General features: G+C 31.3%; 3 protein-coding genes across 3 annotated transcripts in view; 2 read left to right on the top strand and 1 right to left on the bottom strand.

Annotated features, from left to right (window-relative positions):
* Positions 1 to 817: 817 nt before the first annotated feature.
* On the top strand, positions 818 to 7,043 carry LOC139526452 (uncharacterized). The gene is made up of 4 exons (XM_071321601.1): positions 818 to 1,289; positions 2,878 to 2,942; positions 4,994 to 5,023; positions 7,029 to 7,043. Exons 1-4 carry the CDS (start codon positions 818 to 820, stop codon positions 7,041 to 7,043), a joined length of 582 nt encoding a protein of 193 aa, XP_071177702.1.
* LOC139527838 (uncharacterized) overlaps positions 1,389 to 19,441 on the top strand; it is a 22,876-nt gene continuing 4,823 nt past the window's right edge. Inside the window, exons 1-8 of the mRNA XM_071323517.1 lie at positions 1,389 to 1,512; positions 2,878 to 3,010; positions 4,994 to 5,023; positions 5,715 to 6,447; positions 7,029 to 7,161; positions 11,694 to 11,723; positions 14,414 to 14,736; positions 18,266 to 19,206. Coding sequence (XP_071179618.1) covers positions 7,146 to 7,161; positions 11,694 to 11,723; positions 14,414 to 14,736; positions 18,266 to 19,206 — 1,310 coding nt within the window. The 5' untranslated portion in view covers positions 1,389 to 1,512; positions 2,878 to 3,010; positions 4,994 to 5,023; positions 5,715 to 6,447; positions 7,029 to 7,145. The remainder of the gene's footprint in view (positions 1,513 to 2,877; positions 3,011 to 4,993; positions 5,024 to 5,714; positions 6,448 to 7,028; positions 7,162 to 11,693; positions 11,724 to 14,413; positions 14,737 to 18,265; positions 19,207 to 19,441) is intronic.
* LOC139528958 (mucin-21-like) overlaps positions 19,271 to 19,441 on the bottom strand; it is a gene marked incomplete at its 5' end in the record, with an annotated part of 1,711 nt that continues 1,540 nt past the window's right edge. Inside the window, one exon of the mRNA XM_071325204.1 lies at positions 19,271 to 19,428. Coding sequence (XP_071181305.1) covers positions 19,271 to 19,428 — 158 coding nt within the window. The remainder of the gene's footprint in view (positions 19,429 to 19,441) is intronic.

Genomic DNA, 19,441 nt, shown 5'->3' on the forward strand with positions numbered 1-19,441 from the left:
GGCCAAAGTACACCTCCTATGACAGCAAAAACCTATCTGAGAGTTCACAAGGACTTGAGCTATCTATATTTAATTATCTAATTGAACATCCTTACTAAACACAGATGTTTTATCTCATTAAGTGTGGCTCCAGGTGGTTGCATTGTAAGGTTAATTAACATTATCTCCGATTTTTTAGACTCTCATTCATATTTTTCTCTAGAAGACAAAGCATTGTTTTTCAATGCTATCATTATTTGATTTAGATGTGTGACCTTCTATAAATATGCGTGGGTCTTGAAGTTTTCCAATCTGGTAACTTATCGACTTGTAGGAGTCGATATTTGCAACTTTTTGATTCTGGTCAATTATTTCTTGCTTAACAATATTTGACTTATTAAAGTCGTATTTTGTCTTGCATAAAAGGGAGACAAGGGAGACAAATCCTAAAACTTACAAATTTAGACCTCTATGAGTCAAAAGCAGATTTAGACTTATTTATGTCTGAGCTCTGACTGTTAAATGTAACATGTATTAAAATAAAACTTCAAAACTTTTATTTGATATTTACACTCCACTTGCTGGAGACCAAATACAACGTTAACTGAGTAAAAATGTATGACCATATAAAATTTATATCAGACAGTTCTTCGCCTTTCAACACAATGTTTATTAAAATCAAACATAAATCTTTTGAAAGTTTTATAAGCATTGACACATGACTAATAAGATATAGATATATTTCAAAAAATGTAAGTGACAAATTTATTTTGTACCTTATTAAAAGGTTTTTCATGTCTAATATTATTTTTTTTTTTTTACTTTTTTTTTTTCGGACATGAAAATTCTGAATTTAAATGATGGTGACACAATCAGTTATCACTTGCCTTTATTCATTGGTGATTTAGAATTATGTTGTCAAGGTGATATCACCGTGTGGAACTCTTCTTGTAAGAAAACAAATAAGATAGAATGGCCAATTGTTGATGGGAGATGCAAAGCTTTGGTAAAGCTTGTGTGTGGAAAGAACTTAATATGTATAGAATGTGGAAGCGAACTTTTGACTTTGACCTTGTTTTTCCATCCTCCATTATTCAGACATTATGTACGTCCAGTTTACATCATTTGTTCTGATGACGATGGTTATTTTCAAGGGCCAGATGATGATGATTGTTCACCACAATGTGCCCAAGAAAAGATAACTCTTGCAGCCATGCTAATTCAGTCATTTACTGCTGAAAAAATGTCAGAACATGGGTTCAAAAGAACTATATTCCAGCTTGAGCATGAAAAAGACAATGAACCGAGTTGTAAATATTCCAAAGTAAACCAACTTGGGATAAAGCTCATGACATGACGGTGACGAACTGTGGTCGTACTTTGCTCGGGAATTTATTGGGTTTGATTCAGCGTCAAAAGACGATTGTAAATGGTTTTGTTTAATGTCATTTACAAGAAATTTCCCTCCAGAAAACTATGTGCCAAAAACTGATGGAGAAATATTGAAATCTACAAAAGGCCATACTGCTTTAGGTAAGATGAAATTAATTATGATTTTTTTTAATTTTTCTTATTTTGGTATTTTAACACCACTTTCAAGCACTGCATTTAGGCTATTTTGTGGCGGGTAGTTTTAATTGGTGGAGGAAGCCGGAGTACCTGGAGAAAATCACTGACCTTGGATAGGAAAACTGACAATCCTAGTCAATTAAGATTGGAGTCAAACTCACAACCTCAGTGTTGACTGACCAGTAAGTGATTACAGTTTTAACTACTTAGCAGCTCGGTTTAATGTTTTAATTGATTACATGTGAGTCAAATGTAAGTTGGAAAATCAAAGTAAAAATGTTTATGATATTTCAAAAAGCTTTTTTTCAAACAAAATTGTGTTTAGATAAATTTTCCCACTTTGTTCATGGTCTAAATAATATATGAAAGAAAAGAAAACACAAAAAAACAATTACACTAACCCCACCCTCCTGCCTCACCCCCAAAAAGTTAATAAATGTGAATAATATATTTTGTTCACACTCTTTCATTGTCAAAATTTTATTTAATTACTTATATATTTATTCTTTGAATTAATAATTGATTTAAATGTTTGTCAGGTCTAATTATATATAAATAACTTGAATTTGTGTTACCAGGGTTTCTCCATATTTTCCAAACAAAATAACAGGAAGTTTTTATCAAACACAAATGAATAGACTTAAACATGCGCTCATTTAAAATTCCTGTATTTTAACATTTGGAAATATTAAGTTTTAAGGTACAGTCAAATTGAATGCTAGCATTTATCATGTTTACATCTATAAAAGAAAGCGCAATGCATTTAAATAAACCTAAATTTTCAGTTTGAAGAAACTACTTTAAAACTAGGTCATGTGTATTACAAGCAGTAGGTGAATGATCCCATGAAATTTGCTAGACAGGAATAAACAATAACATTCAACTACAAAATGTAAATATGCAATAAATGTGTTATAATAAGGGAATATTTTAGCCATATACAAGATACAGTAACATATTTATTCGTCAGATGCATGTATATTGGGGTCACAAAATGTTCAGAAATTATAAGGAAAAATTCTTGATTGTTTTACATTCAAGGGTAACATTAACTTCCCTGTGAGGCTTCTTAGGAGCAAAATTGGTAACCCAAGGGCAATTAACTAGCACTTATTTACTGTGTTGACTGTTGTGGCCAGCCCTGATTATTCTGATGAGGAGGATCAAAAACAGGAAACATTTTGGCAGACAAACTAAAGATTGGGGTATTCAAAGGAAAACTTATTAGTATTACATCGTAAGTTACCTGTAATTTTTCTATTGTAAATGATGGATTTTTGTACTACTCAGGCTTATATGATCTTATAATTATATTTAATTGTTATTCAGGTGGCGGAGGCCTAGCATTATTTGGGACAGGAAGTCTTCACACATGGGCGAGAAGTGTGGATGAAGTTAGTCAAAGATTTACAGATAACAGAAAGATAGACAGAAGAAAATTTATGGATTATAGTGCCTATAGGTTATATTCTTTCTTGTCATCAAATTTACCCTCTCTTTCCCCCTTTATTTTTTTGGTAAAATTTCTTTATTTTGTCAATTTTTGCAGAATTTGTCAGAACATTGTTTGTCGTGTCTGCATAGTGAAATTTAGAAATTACTGCTATCATTATTGCAATTTTGATACAACCAATCAAAAATCCAGATTTGAAATTACTACTATTGCAGGAAAGGCTGTATACAGTTAAATACATGTGTTGGACATCATGATGCAAGTTTTTATTATTGTGATACATTTTGTACTGCACCAAGACATAATATGTATAGATATAGGAAGATGTGGTGTGAGTGCCAATGAGACAACTCTCCATCCAAATAATAATTTATAAAAGTAAACCATTATAGGTTAATGTACGGCCTTCAACACGGAGCCTTGGCTCACACCGAACAAAAAGCTATAAAGGGCCCCAAAATTAATAGTGTAAAACCATTCAAACCGGAAAACCAACGATCTAACCTATATAAAAAACGAGAAACGAGAAACACGTGTAAACAACATAAACAAACGACAACTACTAACTACAGACTACTAGCAGTTAACTGACATGCCAGCTCCAGACTTCAATTAAACTAACTGAAAGATTATGATTTCATCATATGAAATCAGGCACAATCCTTCCAATTAGGGGTTTAGTATCATACCATCATAACATATATGAGAAGAACATAACCTGTGTCATGCCAACAACTGTTTTTAGAATAAATGTGTTTAGTTCCGATGCAAAGACCTTATCAGTGACTCAATATTAACGCCAAAATATGCAATCTTTAATGACTTGGCAACAGTATCGTAATTATATCCCTTCTTAATAAGTCTATTCAAAGGTTTTGTAAGTTTCTGAGGTGAATACTGACACCTTTGTGCTTTATAAAGAATATTTCCATAAAAAAATGGATGTGAAATACCTGAACGTATTAGAAGTCTGCATGTTGAGCTATATTTACGAATGATGTCTTTAAACCGATGATAAAATTTAGTAAATGTTTTGACTAGTTTGTGATATCGAAAACCCTGGTGTAATAATTTTTCAGTAATACATAAATTTCTCTCGTTAAAATCTAAAACATTGTTACATACACGAGCGAATCGTAGAAGTTGAGATATATAAACACCGTAAGATGGTGACAAGGGAACGTCACCATCTAAAAACGGATAATTAACGATAGGAAATCGAAAATCATCCCTTTTATCATAAATTTTAGTATTCAGCTTTCCATTAGTGATATAGATATCAAGATCGAGAAAAGGGCAGTGGTCATTGTTAGTATTAGCTTTATTTAAAGTAAGTTCAACAGGATAAATTTCATTAATATACATACTGATGTCGTCATTATTGAGAGCCAAAATATCATCCAAATATCTAAAAGTATTATTAAATTTGTTTATCAGATGTTGTTTCGATGGGTCTTTGCTTATTTTTGTCATAAATTATGAACTAAATGCATGCAAACATTTTATATGTCATTATCTAAAAATTACAAAACAATTGAAATATTGAACTTTAGCAGTTCAAATAAATGTTGAAACATGTCTGCCAAAAACAATTGAAGTATTAACAAAGTTATTTGAAACCATCTTGTGCATTTTTTTTTTTTTTGCTATTTCCTTATTTTTCATATTTTCATAATTTTGATCAGAGTGTTGAATTAAAATGTATTCTTTTAAGATCTGTGTTTCTTGTATAAATTTGATCATAAAGGAGGATATTTTAAGCATGACTATGTACTTTTAAAATTACTTGATATATTACGAAAGCCGAGCAGGATCCTCTATATTTCACAGTTCAGAATTCCGACGTCAAAGAGTTGCTCCTGCCTCGTTTCAGAATTGCCTGCAAAGATATGAATTTCTTGTCTTAGGGAGGTATAAACAAACAATTTCTCTAAAACTGATATTATCAAGATTATTGATATTTTTAAACTTCTTGCATTCTTTTTTTTTTAGGTAGACAAATGTCATTGTCAACTTTACAAGGTAGGTATTTACTTAGTTCGCCTGCAAATCTTTAAATAATATGTACCATTTCTTCATTAAAAGCCATGTTTTACATTAAAACATAGTATTTCAGTTTGTTAAGTTAATTTATCAATCTTTTCTTGTTGTTCATAGGCTATTTCTATTTAGTTATAATGCTTTTACAATTGAATCAGTTGTTTCAAAACACGTCCAATCATAAACAGTTTCTCGTCATAAACTAAACATTCGTCTGTAATTACACTGAAAACAAAAGAAAAATTTTATCATTTTGATTTAGACGCGTCATATATGAACATGCGTGGTTTCCCAGATGTTTTAATGATGCAACCGATTAACAAATTAAATCTGTTATGAGAAATTTTAATACTGAAGGTGATAACTTAATTAAATTTCTCAGTTTTTTGGAAAACAGTCTTAAGCAATGTAAAAGGCTATTTGATGGACAATTCAGAAATCAGCTCTGATTAAATTTCTCGTAATGAAAAACCATATCTTCAGGTTTCATGGCAGAAAATAATGGTGACATTATCGTAAAAACTACCTTGATAATTATCTGTCAAGATGTTGTAAAAGTCATAAAAATATCACACATATCGTCGCTGGGCTTTCAAAATGTTGTAAATTACAAATTTTCCCAAAAAAAATATCTCACAATAATTTCTACCCTCATGTACTTTTTGTCTTGTAGTACCATATCGTATCATACAATATGATAAGAAAGCATTTCCAAGATTTCAACAAACACAACAGTGAATAACAGATATAGTTCAGGATTTGGATTTCTCCATCTACAATTATGCAAAAGACTGGACCCTTAATACAGAAGATCCCCATATAGTTTTTTGTTATGGAACATCACCTCCCGCCATAGACGTGAACGAATTCGCCGTATTAAATGTACCTCTGGAAAAAAAGAAAAATCATACGTTAAAATCAATATCAGACGAGGCAGTGCCAGTTCTTTTGATTTGTGTGATAAAGAGATTTTCTTCTGGATGTTTAACGTATGATGTATGTAATTGTTTAACTTTTGTCTTGTACAGCGAACGGATACTAAGGTCCATGAACATGAATGAAAGGCATATAAATAACACTCCTTGTAAACTATGTCCTCTATAAAATGTGCCTTCACATTCTTTTTGTACTGTGACTTCCACACAAGATTAGAGCAGGACATTAAGTTTGGTTTGTTTATTGGGTTTCTATATTATTTCTTCCCTTTATCAATTACATTATATATTTCATATTTGATTGAACAAACGAATTTGTGTTAACAGGGATTTCCCCATTATTTCCCAACAAAATAACAGGAAGTTTTTATCAAACACAAATTAATAGACTAAACAGGTGCTCATGTACAAAGTGTATGTGTTTGCAAGAAAATTTCTGTATTTTTACATTTGGAAATATTCAGTTTTAAGGTACAGTCAAATAATGCATTTAAATAAACCTGAATTTTCAATTTGAAGAAACTACTTTAAAACTAGGTCATGTGTATTACAAGCAGTAGGTGAATGATCCCATGAAATTTGCTAGACAGGAATAAACAATAACATTCAACTACAAAATGTAAATATGCAATAAATGTTTTATAATATAAGGGAATATTTTAGCCATATACAAGTAACATATGTATTTGTCAGATGCATGTATATTGGGGTCACAAAATGTTCAGAAATTATAAGGAAAAATTCTTGATCGTTTTACATTCAAGGGTAACATTAACTTCCCTGTGAGGCTTCGTAGGAGCAAAATTGGGAATCCAAGGGCAATTAACTAGCACTCTTTGACTGTGTTGACTGTTGTTGCCAGCCCTGATCATGCTGATGAGAAGGATCAAATACAGAAAACATTTTGGCAGACAAACTAAAGGTTGGGATATTCAAAGGAAAACTTATTAGTATCACATGGTAAATTACCTGTAATTTTTCTATTGTAAATGATGGATTTTTGTACTACTCAGGCTTATATGATCTTATAATTATATTTAATTGTTATTCAGGTGGCGGAGGCCTAGCATTATTTGGGACAGGAAGTCTTCACACATGGGCGAGAAGTGTGAATGAAGTTAGTCAAAGATTTACAGATAACAGAAAGATAGACAGAAGAAATTTTATGGATGATAGTGCCTATAGGTTATATTCTTTCTTGTCATCTAATTTACCCTTTCTTTCCCCCCTTATTTTTTGGTAAAATTTCTTTATTTTGTAATTTTTTGCAGAATTTGTCTGAACATTGTTTGTCGTGTCTGCATAGTGAAATTTAGAAATTACTGATATCATTATTGCAATTTTGATACAACCAATCAAAAATCCAGATTTGAAATTACTACAATTGCAGGAAAGGCTGTATACAGTTAAATACATGTGTTGGACATCATGATGCAAGTTTTTATTATTGTGATACATTTTGTACTGCACCAAGACATAATATATATAGATATAGGAAGATGTGGTGTGAGTGCCAATGAGACAACTCTCCATCCAAATAATAATTTATAAAAGTAAACCATTATAGGTCAATTTACGGCCTTCAACACGGAGCCTTGGCTCACACCGAACAAAAAGCTATATAGGGCCCCAAAATTAATAGTGTAAAACCATTCAAACGAGAAAACCAACGGTCTAACCTATATAAAAAAACGAGAAACGAGAAACACGTGTAAACAACATAAACAAACGACAACTACTGTATATCAGATTCCTGACTTAGGACAGGTGCAAACATTTGCAGCGGGATTGAACGTTTTAATGATACCGAACCTTTTCCTTTTTTCTGAAACAATAGTATAACATCACAACATAGAAAAAAACACGATAAAATATCAATTAGAAGGCTTAACTCAATCAAAAAACGTAAATTAAAACACTATGAACGAATAAATTTGATCTGCGATACCTGAATGCTAAGGCACAGTTAATAAAATATTAGGGACAAAAATTCAAGGCCAAAAAGCAAACAAACAAGTCCAAACAAAGCCATGGCAAGACACCACTGCGAAATATTTAACCCTTCGAAAATAATCACTTTGGAAAAAAAACAGTTTTAATAATTTTTACAGGTAAATGAAAAATAACTTTGTCGTTTTAGGTATACTACCTATGTGTATAAAATTCTTCTAATAATTAGAAAAACCAAGAACCTTCTGCCATATAAATACATAATTTATAATTAAGACTAGATACAAATTTGGGTGAATATCAATAATAAAACTATACAATTAGAGCTAGCTAAAACTTCCCAAATATTTGTATAAACAAACACCTTTGTAAAATTTCCGAACTTACTGTATCATGTATATATTGATTTTATTTTGAATGATCAATTTTTTTATGTTGACTTATTCAAGTGGAGATTGGGTTTTCTTGCCAATACTTTTTTCCAAATAATGATTTTTTTTCACATTTCAATAGGAGATTGGAATTGGAGGAAATTTTCGGTTTTCTTAAAAACTAGGATCTTTTGAGGTCCCCTTTGTTACCTGGCCATGCTGGCTGATATATATATATTTATCAAATGTTTAGTAGTAAATACAGTAGTTTTGAATATGTGATAAATAGCCTGCTGTTTAATCCATATCGCGCCACTTTGATGCGCACCTTTTATCGCATATCCTTTATCACACCCCTACCCTTTATCGCATACCCTTTATCACACCCCTACTTTTTTTTTACATAGTCAGTTTTTATTTATGTAAGCTTAAGAAATATTTTTCCTCAAAATAGGTACAGTCATTCGGTCGTGACGCAATTTATTGAATGACGTTATTGTTTGGTATGTAGATGTGACGTCACGAACGTCAAGTTTTCAAAATATTTGGCACACTAAATGCAACTGTAAAAAATACAAAACACACAAAAAAATACAACAATAAACAAAATATTTTTAAAACAACAGCACTCAAATTATATGGTAACCCCGGTGCTTTGGATTAGTAATTGAGCAGTTCTTTTAAGGCTTTCAAAACAAGACAAAGGTAGAACCGTTACTGAAGGTAACCCAGTGAACAGTTCATATAATATAACTCTCCTGTTGAAATATATGATAAAGCGTATAAAACATGGAAAAATCCGTATCACATGCCGCATCACCCTCGACCAATATCATCCCTTGGGTCTAAAGGCCCTTGGGCTGATATTGGTGTCTCGGGATGATACGACATATGCCTCGGATTTTGCCATGTATTATTCTCTATACATGATGACCAGTTTGATATTTTCAATGACATATATTTGACAATACTTTACTCTGATAAACACTATGGCATGCTAAAACCTATTTAAAATGCTTTAGCAAGTTTTTCATTTTAGCTATTTACATTTATGAATATTAAAGGTATTTGTATTGTTTTTGCATTTCCTTAAATTACTATAAATTATGAACTAAATGCATGCAAACATTTTATATGTCATTATCTAAAAATTATGAGTTTTATAGCCTTCTGAAAAGCCTGTAGACTAATCTTGGTTTTCCTGGTTCTTCAAAGAGAAGTTCAGAACCACTAAAATGAATATTTTTCTGCATTGCAATGTTAATGATACAATATTTTCAATCTTTTTGGTTCACTTCTCAATACTTGAAATAAATATTGAGCAAGTGTTTAACGACTTGTTCAAAATTATTTTATTTAATATTATATTTTGAACACAAAAGCTAATAATTTATAAGGATCAGCATACTTTTGTAAAGGTTTTGCACTTCAAAAAGGGCTGACTACTGTTTTGTATGATATTCAACGCTTCCAGAAGAATGGAAGAAGTTTATTGGGTCCACTTTTTCAATTTGATTTTTTAAAGTTTGATTTGTCAATATAATGGATATTCATATAATATAAATCGATCGATCTAAAAAAGATAATAGGTATTTATGTGATTTTTTAAATCCCCAAAATAACATTAATATAAATAAACAAAAAGGAATAAACAGTATAAAACCTTTCAGAAAAGAAAATGTTTGTGTTGTTTAAATGTATACATTTTATATGTCAAATATTATGTACTATTATACTCGAAGTCAAGCAAGTCATATACATATGAATTGAAGAAAAATTAAACATTTGTAATGTATAATTATATTCAGATAAATCTTTAAATGTTATAAACGCAGCTTTACAATTTCCTTTAGCGTCAACTTTACGTGACAAGAACATACATGCTGAATCAATTTTACGACTTTATTTGAATGGAATTGTACCTGTATAAATTGATAATCTAAAATCGATGTGTTTAGAATATTAAATCCTCTGCTCTACTGAGTTCTATTCAAACAAAAAAACAACATGTGAGTTGAATAATTGTACATTACTTTTCAACTGAATATCATGCTTTGCGTGACATTTGTGGTAAAACATGCTTCGTGAATCGAAGTAAAACTGTAAAGACAAATATGATATGAAAAAAGACACCCAAGTGTTATCCAGACAATTTAAATGACTTCATAACAAATTACAAAGTTTAAATTGCATTTTGTGAAGAAAAGAAAAAGAAAACCTGGTGAAACACAAAAAGACCCATTAAATTGTTTCTTCAACAAATATGTCACAATATCCTCTTTCATGGTGTTTTTGTTTCGGTTCGTCACTGGAAAGTGATGAAAATCTCATTCTAGACAAGGTACCAATAAATCCTTAAATTCTCGTAGTGGTTTCTTCACTGATTAACTAATGACTAATAAACTATATATTAGTATTTAGAGTATTCTTACAAAATAAATTGTAGTAAGTCAAGAATATGACAGATGTTATCTATTCGTTTGATTTGTTTGAGCTTTTGACTTTGCCATTTGACTGTTCCTTTAGAATTTTCCAATTTCGGTATTTGATCATTTAACTTTTGAATGGGTGTTGTTTATTTATAAAATAAAAATGGTAATAGTCGTAATTTTAAACAAACTTTGAACGCCCACATATTTCACATATGTGTATAGCAAATCAAAACTTTATGTTGTCATCTGAGCATTCACGACAAATACCCTCTTGCTTAGTCCCTTTTGTTGTTAACAAAATATCCACAATGTTGATGATGTCAGATTTAGGTTCTTTAATTTTAATCAGAGTGTTGAATAAAAATGTATTCTTTTAAGATCTGTGTTTCTTGTATAAATTTGGCCAAAAAGGAGGCTATCAATGCGTCAACATAAATCTAGAGTTCAACAGGTAAGGACATGTTATAAATAATATATTAATCAGAGGTGATAGCCTTCAAACAAAACTCAATACTTTAAATACACAATGGTTCATCCAAAGTATTCAATAAACAGTTTTCTTACAGTGGACAGTAACTTTATAAAATACAGAAGCACTGTTGTAAACAAGACTTTGAAAAGCAGAAAGTCGTTTTTTGTTGTATCGATCAATGGGTTTAGAAAGGGAAACAGTACCATACTTGTTCGAGGAAGAACTAATCAAGGCTAATAAACATGACCATGTACTTTTAAAATAACTTGATATATTTTGAAAGCCGAGCAGAATCCTCTATATTTTACAGTTCAGAATTTCGACGTCAAAGAGTTGCTCCTGCCTTGTTTCAGAATGGCCTGCAAAGATATGAGTTTCTTGTCTTAGGGAGGTATAAATCGTACTTCGATCTGATTCAAACCAACAATTTCTCTAAAACTGATATTATCAAGATCATTGATATTTTTAAACTTCTTGCATCATTTTTTTTAGGTAGACAAATGTCATTGTCAACTTTACAAGGTAGGTATTTACTTAGTTCGCCTGCAAATCATTAAATAATATGTACATTTCTGCATTAAAAGCCATGTTTTACATTTAAACATAGTATTTCAGTTTGTTAAGTTAATTTATCAATCTTTTCTTGTTGTTTATATGCTATTTCTATTTGGTTATAATGCTTTTACAATTGAATCAGTTGTTTCAAAACACGTCCAATCATGAACAATTTCTCGTCATAAACTAAACATTCGTCTGTAATTACACCGAAAACAAAAGAAATGTCATAAAATGTTATCATTTTGATTTAGACGCGACATATATGAACATGCATAGTTTCCGAGATGATTTAATGATGCAGCCGATTAACAAATTAAATCTGTTATGAGAAATTTTAATACTGAAGGTGTGATAACTCAATTAAATTTTTCTGGAAAACAGTCTTAAGCAATTGTAAAAGGCTTTTGATGGACAATTCAGTAATCAGCTCTGATTAAATTTCTCGTAATGTAAAACCATATCTTCAGGTTTCGTGGAAATAATAATGGTCACATTATCGTAAAAACTACCTTGATAGTTATCAATTGTCAAGATGTTGTAAAAGTCAGAAAATGTCACACATATCGTCGCTGGGCTTCCAAAATGTTATAAATTACAAATTTTTCCAAAAAAAAAATTTCTCGCAAACAGGCTTTGAAAATTATGACAAAATGCATGCTTCCAAAATGTCGTATGTGAACTTGAACACTTTTGTAAAAACGGTGAAATAAAAACTTTGACATTTCCGGATTATGTGAGAACTTTAATTATTTTCAGAGAAAAAAAGAAATATACAATTATTTTATTCCAAGAGCCATTATACAACGATTTTTAAGTTTTCATACAACATTTTGGAAGCTAACTTTACAAACAACTGACATTGGCAATTTTGTAATATGTCTTATTTCAAACGTTTTGATTGGTCTAACTGTATGCTATATTGTTATACCAAAGATTTCCTCCCGCCAAAACTATTGGTGTCAAAAAGTATTTTTAGCCAAGAAAGTCATTTACAACATTTTGGAAGCCCAGCGACGATATATTGAATAACTACTATGATGTTTTAGTTAGTTTTTGCTGTTGTTTGAAACAAAGCCACGGTGGTGGCGGTCGCGTGGTAGAGGCCTCGTCTTACGGGCTGGATATCGTGGGTTCTTCCCAGTAAAAAAACTTGTATATGCCGTTTCTCTACTTAGCAGTCGCCATTTAGAAATAAGGCACGTAGAGTAAGGAAAGTGATTGCTTAGCTCAGTGTCAACAAACTATGTCCATTCCCCATTTCCATTCTCAGTTTTATGTCCCATAGTTTGATCTACCTTCCTGTTCCCTGTTCCTTTTATAATCAAGCATATAAAAATAATCCGACTTAACCTGTAGGTCTATCACAACGAAAACATCATATTCAAATCAAAACAAGATCCCGCCTCCATAGACACTTAATATATACCACTAAAACAATTCAATTGCGTGTTTATTGCCTTCTGTATGTACGAACTAATTTCAAACTGCTCCTTATGAAGTAGGGATATTAATATATTTTTCCTTAAAAAAGAAATTGTACAAAAACTCATTGTCTTACATCTCATTAAAAGAAATGTAAACTTCAATTAATAAATAATACGTCTAAGTCTCAAAAGTGAAATAGAAAATCTTAAATGCGAAAAGTTCGAAATGTGGCAAATTAATAACAACAAAATATTATATATGATTCCTTTCCCAACTCAGCTTAACTTTTTTGTCCTTTTTTGGTTTATAAGCTCCACATTTTGTTTTGTACGTTCTTCATATTTTGTTTGTAATTAGTTTTGGATATATTTGGCATCGCTTATCACTGAGAAGATATCATTTGCTTAAATGCGCATCTAGTGCGGAAAAATAAGTGACGTTAATGTGTTTACTGTGTTATTATCATCAAAAACCTCAGGCACACATAAATAACCTCGTTTGCCCTAAAAGGCTGGCAAATGCATTACTGTCTCATTAATGCTCTACAACTTTGTACTTGCTTAGCTTTCAAACTATTTTTATCTCAGAGTCATTGATGAGTCTTATGTAGACGAAACGCGCGTCTGTCGTATTTAATTAAGCCCGGTACCTTTGATAACTATTTAGACCACTGGGTCGATGCCACTCACTAGCCCAGTAGTCAGCACTTCGGTGTTGACATGAATATCTATGATATGGTAACTTCTATCAATTTACTGGTTTCAAAAATATGAATTATTAGAAATACTAAGGATTTTCTCATCCCATGCATATATTACCTTGGTCGTATTTGGCACATCTTTTTGGAAGTTTGGGTCATCAATGCTTTTCAGCTTTGTGCTTGTTTGGTTTACTAACTATTTTGATATGAGCGTCTTTGATGAGTCTTTTACAGACGAAACGCACGTCTGGCGTACATTTAGGAATATTTCAGACTTTTATCAGGAGATTTAAAATAATTTTTTTCCAGAAATATAAAGTGAATATTTCTATATCTTCTAAAATAAATTTATACACAACACTTTTGATTTTTGTTCTTTGTTGGCTAACCATTGCATTTTAATTCCTTAATATTAAGAGAAAATGTTCTGATGTTTACTGTTGATATTTAGATCTAAAATGGACAAGAAGGTAAAATGTTTACACTTTATTAGTCTAATTTCTACCCTCATGTACGTTTTGTCTTGTAGTACCATATCGTATCATACAATATGATAGGAAAGCATTTCCAAGATTTCAACAAACACAACAGCGAATAACAGATATAGTTCAGGATTTGGATTTCTCCATCTACAATTATGCAAACGACTGGACCCTTAATACAGAAGATCCCCATATAGTTTTTTGTTATGGAACATCACCTCCCGCCATAGACGTGAACGAATTCGCCGTATTAAATGTACCTCTGGAAAAAAAGAAAAATCATACGTTAAAATCAATATCAGACGAGGCAGTGCCAGTTCTTTTGATTTGTGTGATAAAGAGATTTTCTTCTGGATGTTTAACGTATGATGTATGTAATTGTTTAACTTTTGTCTTGTATAGCGAACGGATACTAAGGTCCATGAACATGAATGAAAGGCATATAAATAACACTCCTTGTATACTATGTCCTCTATAAAATGTGCCTTCACATTCTTTTTATACTGTGACTTCCACACACGATTACAGCAGGACATTAAGTTTGGTGTGTTTATTGGGTTTCTATATTAGTTCTTCCCTTTATCAATTACATTATATATTACATAATGGATTGAACAAACGTCCTTGCATACTTGCTTAAAAATTATATAAGAATTTGAAAGTATCAAACAAGCATACTTTTACATACAATGAATATACATGGTCAGTTAGGTCTCAATATGTATTGTGATTTCGCTATCAACGTCTGTAAGATATGAACTGTGCCTTCACTTTTTTGTACGGTGACGTCTGGCTGTAGAAAGATTGATCATACACGAAGCATTTTGTTTGCATGTGTAACGAGAAGACGTAAACTAGCGATTGATTCACATCTAGGCTTATAAATCATATCAGCCAAATTTGACATCAACCTTGGTGAGTTCGCACATCAGTAGTAAATGAATAAAAGATCAAAACATGCCCTTTTCCATATCGATGATATATAACTGAATTGTATACATTATTCGGTATGTACTATCAACTTCAAAAACCTTTTTGTTGGTGACATCATTGTCTAATGTATGTCACTGATAACGAAAAGTATGTTTGGTTTTTAAAATAGCGTCTTGGCATTTTTGATTACTTATTTCTATACTACACCCTTTTTTGTTGGCATCTTTGCTAGATTAACTTATTTGTTTGTTTGACTTTTTTAGCCAATTGTGTTGTATGTTTAAGATGTTTGTTTACACAGTTTTGATGGCTGGATCCTAATTAGGGTCATTTTAACTATCGTTTGCATATATATGTATATAACTCATAATACAACAAAGATATGAACCAATATCATACAAGTGGGAGGTTTAGCTAGCGAAAAAAACAAGAATCAACCATCATTTTTTATAGATAGAAGAAGATTTGGTATGAGTGCCAATGAGACAACTCTCATTCCAAGTCACATGAAAATCCACTCTAGGTCGAAGTACGGTCTTCAACACGGATGTTTGGCTCACACCAAACAGTAAGCTATAAAAAGCCCTAAAATGAGACTAGTGAAAACCTATTCAAAAGGAAAAACTAATGCCTTTTACCAAATCAAGAAAAATAGCATGTATTGTTTTGCCTTCTCTGTTGGTTGATAGCGTTGGATTTAATCATTTTTTTTGGATTTTCCCTTTTTTGAATTTGCCTTATAATCCAGTATTTTTGCTATAATTTGTACATTTTGCATATCAGCTCCAACAAGCAGATCATTTTCGTTAACATCATTATCATAATCATCGTCTTATAAATGACACAAGCTAGCAATATGTTCTAAAATATTGTCGTCGGAATTTTGTGAGTTAGACTAAGTTTAGCCAGCAAATATGTATCTTCTTCCTTGCGGGACATGTTCCCAATTCTATTCTAGCCAATAGAATATTTTCCACATAATAAATCAATCAGTGAGAATCGATACTTGTTTTAAACTGATTATGGTCAAATGATAGCAGCCATGCCAAATATCAAGTTGCTGTGACCTTGCATTTTTTAAATGATGTTACAGTAAATTATTTGAATTGTATAAGAAGGCACACACCGCTGGATTTAAATCAACGTGCAGAAAGTCACAGTACATATGCAGGCAAAACACGACTATATGTATTCATATCATGTAAATAATACAGCATTATAATGGACGATACGTATCTGATACAAAGATAAGAGATTTGTTTTTATACGCCCGTCAAAATTTTGACGGGACGTATTATGGTATACAAATGTCCGGTGTCCGTCCGTCCGTCCGTCTGTCCGTCCGTCTGTCTGTCCGTCTGTCTGTCCGGCGTAAACATGTCGCACCGTAACTTGAGAACGACTTATCTAAATTTCATGAAACTTAATATAGTTGTTTTTTGATGATGGTCAAATGATCTGTATACTTTTGGTGAAAATAAGATTTAAACTTTTTGAGTTACGGCACTTTGTAACTAAAACAGGGGTGTGTTTATTTCACATGTCGCACCGTATCTCAAAAACGATTCCTGATTATTGCTTTAAACTTTACACACTTCTAAATTATATTAATTTTAATATCTGTCTACTTTTTGGTGATGATTCAAAATTTCATTTTTGAGTTATTGAGTATTTTGTAAAAAAAAGGGGGAGGGTTTTTTACATGTCGCGCCGTATTTCAAAAACGATTCATGATTATTGCTTAAAACTTTACACACTTCTTTGTTATATTAATCTAAAGATCTGTATACTTTTTGGTGATGAGTCAAAATTTTATTTTTGAATTATTGAGTATTTTAAAAAAAGGGGAGGGTTTTTTTTTACATGTCGCGCCGTATCTCAAAAATAATTTATGATTATTGCTTGAAACTGTACACACTTCTTTGTTATAATAATCTAAAGATCTGTATACTTTTTGGTTTGATTCAAAATTTTATTTTAGTAATATTTGTAAAAAAAAACATTTTTCACATGTCCCGCCGTGTCTCAAAAGCAATAAATGGTAATTGCTTAAAACTTTCTCAGAAACTATTGATGATTATTGCATAAAACTTCGACACAAGACGTCGGGCGTATCATGCGCTCATGGCGCAGCTGTTTATTTAAATCACGCTTTGGCATCTGAAATTTCAAAAAATCTTGGAACGTGATCGAACATTCAGACAATACACAAAAATGTATTTGAATTTCCTTATAATCTTTATTCAAATATCCAACTTTTCTATGCAAAATTCATTGTGGGGTGTGTCAATTTATTAATAAATGAAAAAATATAAGCAAAACAAAAGCAAAATCATTTAAAACTTACTGTTCTGTTGTCATGTATTGTTACAAAACAAATTTACATTTTGCATATTTAGCATATATACATTGCTTAACAAACATTTTGTTTTTTACTTTATTTATTTTAGATCAAAGAATAGTGTACATCCTCTTTTTCATACACATATATTAGGCATAAAATATTTCGGGCGTAGAAAAAAAATTACACCCATTCTGATAAAACACTACTTTTTTCCTTTTTCGGTTAAAGTTTTTCTTTTTTCTTTTCAGCTGTTTTTTTTTTTTTTTTGGCATATTTTACATAACATGGTTTTAGAAAACGAACGAAACTGCAGATTCGTTTAAACATTTCACTTTAAATCATCGTTGTTTCTCCCAACCACTACAACAATATATTGACGCAGTTATAATATATTGTATATTATTGTGGAACATAGTTATTTGCCTTTGTACTATTTGCCAAATATTATCTTAAAAAACCATTTTGTCTTGAAGAACATCTCTGTACTTGCTTGAATTAAGCATGTCTTTGACACCGTTCACTACTTTATTAACATGTGTCACCAGTAAAGAATAGAACTGCTGTACTGGTAAAACTAAGTTCGTCATTTTCCAAAATTGATAAATATGCTTGTGTTTTGTAGGACTGTTCAATGCTAAATGGAATTCGAAATCTACCAAATGATATATTGGAAAACACTTTATTTGTTATTGACAGGTCGCGAGATTCTTTAACTGCCACTTCAGTCTATGACGTCAGCGAAAAAATAACAGCGGAACTGAAACTGAACACAAATGACATATATCATCGCGTTTTCAGGATTTCTGATAGCAATATCGGTATTCGAGCATCACTATACTTTGAAAAACAATTGTTATATAGGTACAGAACCATCAAATCGAAACTACAACATACAGTTCGCTGCTTAAGTAGGTTCGTAATATTTCAAACGAAAAAAGAGTTATTTGATGATTACGAGACATTTCTACATAACCGACCATTTCATTATCAAAATAGTTGGAGATTTATAAGCGATGCTGCTTTGGAATATCGATGGGATGGTGATCCGATGACTCGGAATAAATGGACAGTTGACAAAGCTAAAAATGATATTGCACATTATATTTGCGATAAATTTGGAAACCATATTGCAGAAGCTCTTATTGAAAAATTTGAATCAGATCTAAAAGCAAAGGATTTAGGTATTTCAAACTATCTTTTAGCAAATATTGATGTCAGTGGTATACGGCAAGCTTTCTTTACATTCATAGTATTTCTTTTTTTTGAAATGATTTTTGAAGGCATTATAGCTGTGTTAACTGTAGTAAGAACTTTCATATTTACTGAAAATTTAAACAATCGGTCATTTAGGTACAAAATTGCCAATAACGTTCATTACCAAATAATGGAGAAAAGAGTATCGCTTATAAGTTGTATAGTAAAGAAGTTCTGGGAATTACACCTTCGTCGAATTAATGAGACCAGGACGGCTTTAAATAGTATACTTATTGAGACTCCAAGTCTTCCTGAAAGTCGTAATGAGATGGATTGCTATTATCATGAGTTAAAAATGATAGCTTCAAGGTATGTTGTATGCATTTTGTCCACTATTTAATTTATAGCAACAAGTAAGAATTGAATATGGACCTTAGTTTCTCACACAGTAATGAATTTTGTTTAATGAAGTAATTCTAAGCGTGATTGAGTATAATTTCTTTGAAGTAGTGGACTTTTCTTTATCGCACATCATCTTCGTCGAAGGTAAGCAAGTATTGGATAGTTCATACCAAGAAAACTGTGTAGCATCTGTAAACGAATG

Source organism: Mytilus edulis, chromosome 6 (genome assembly GCF_963676685.1).
Source record: "Mytilus edulis chromosome 6, xbMytEdul2.2, whole genome shotgun sequence".
Lineage (NCBI taxonomy): Eukaryota > Metazoa > Mollusca > Bivalvia > Mytilida > Mytilidae > Mytilus > Mytilus edulis.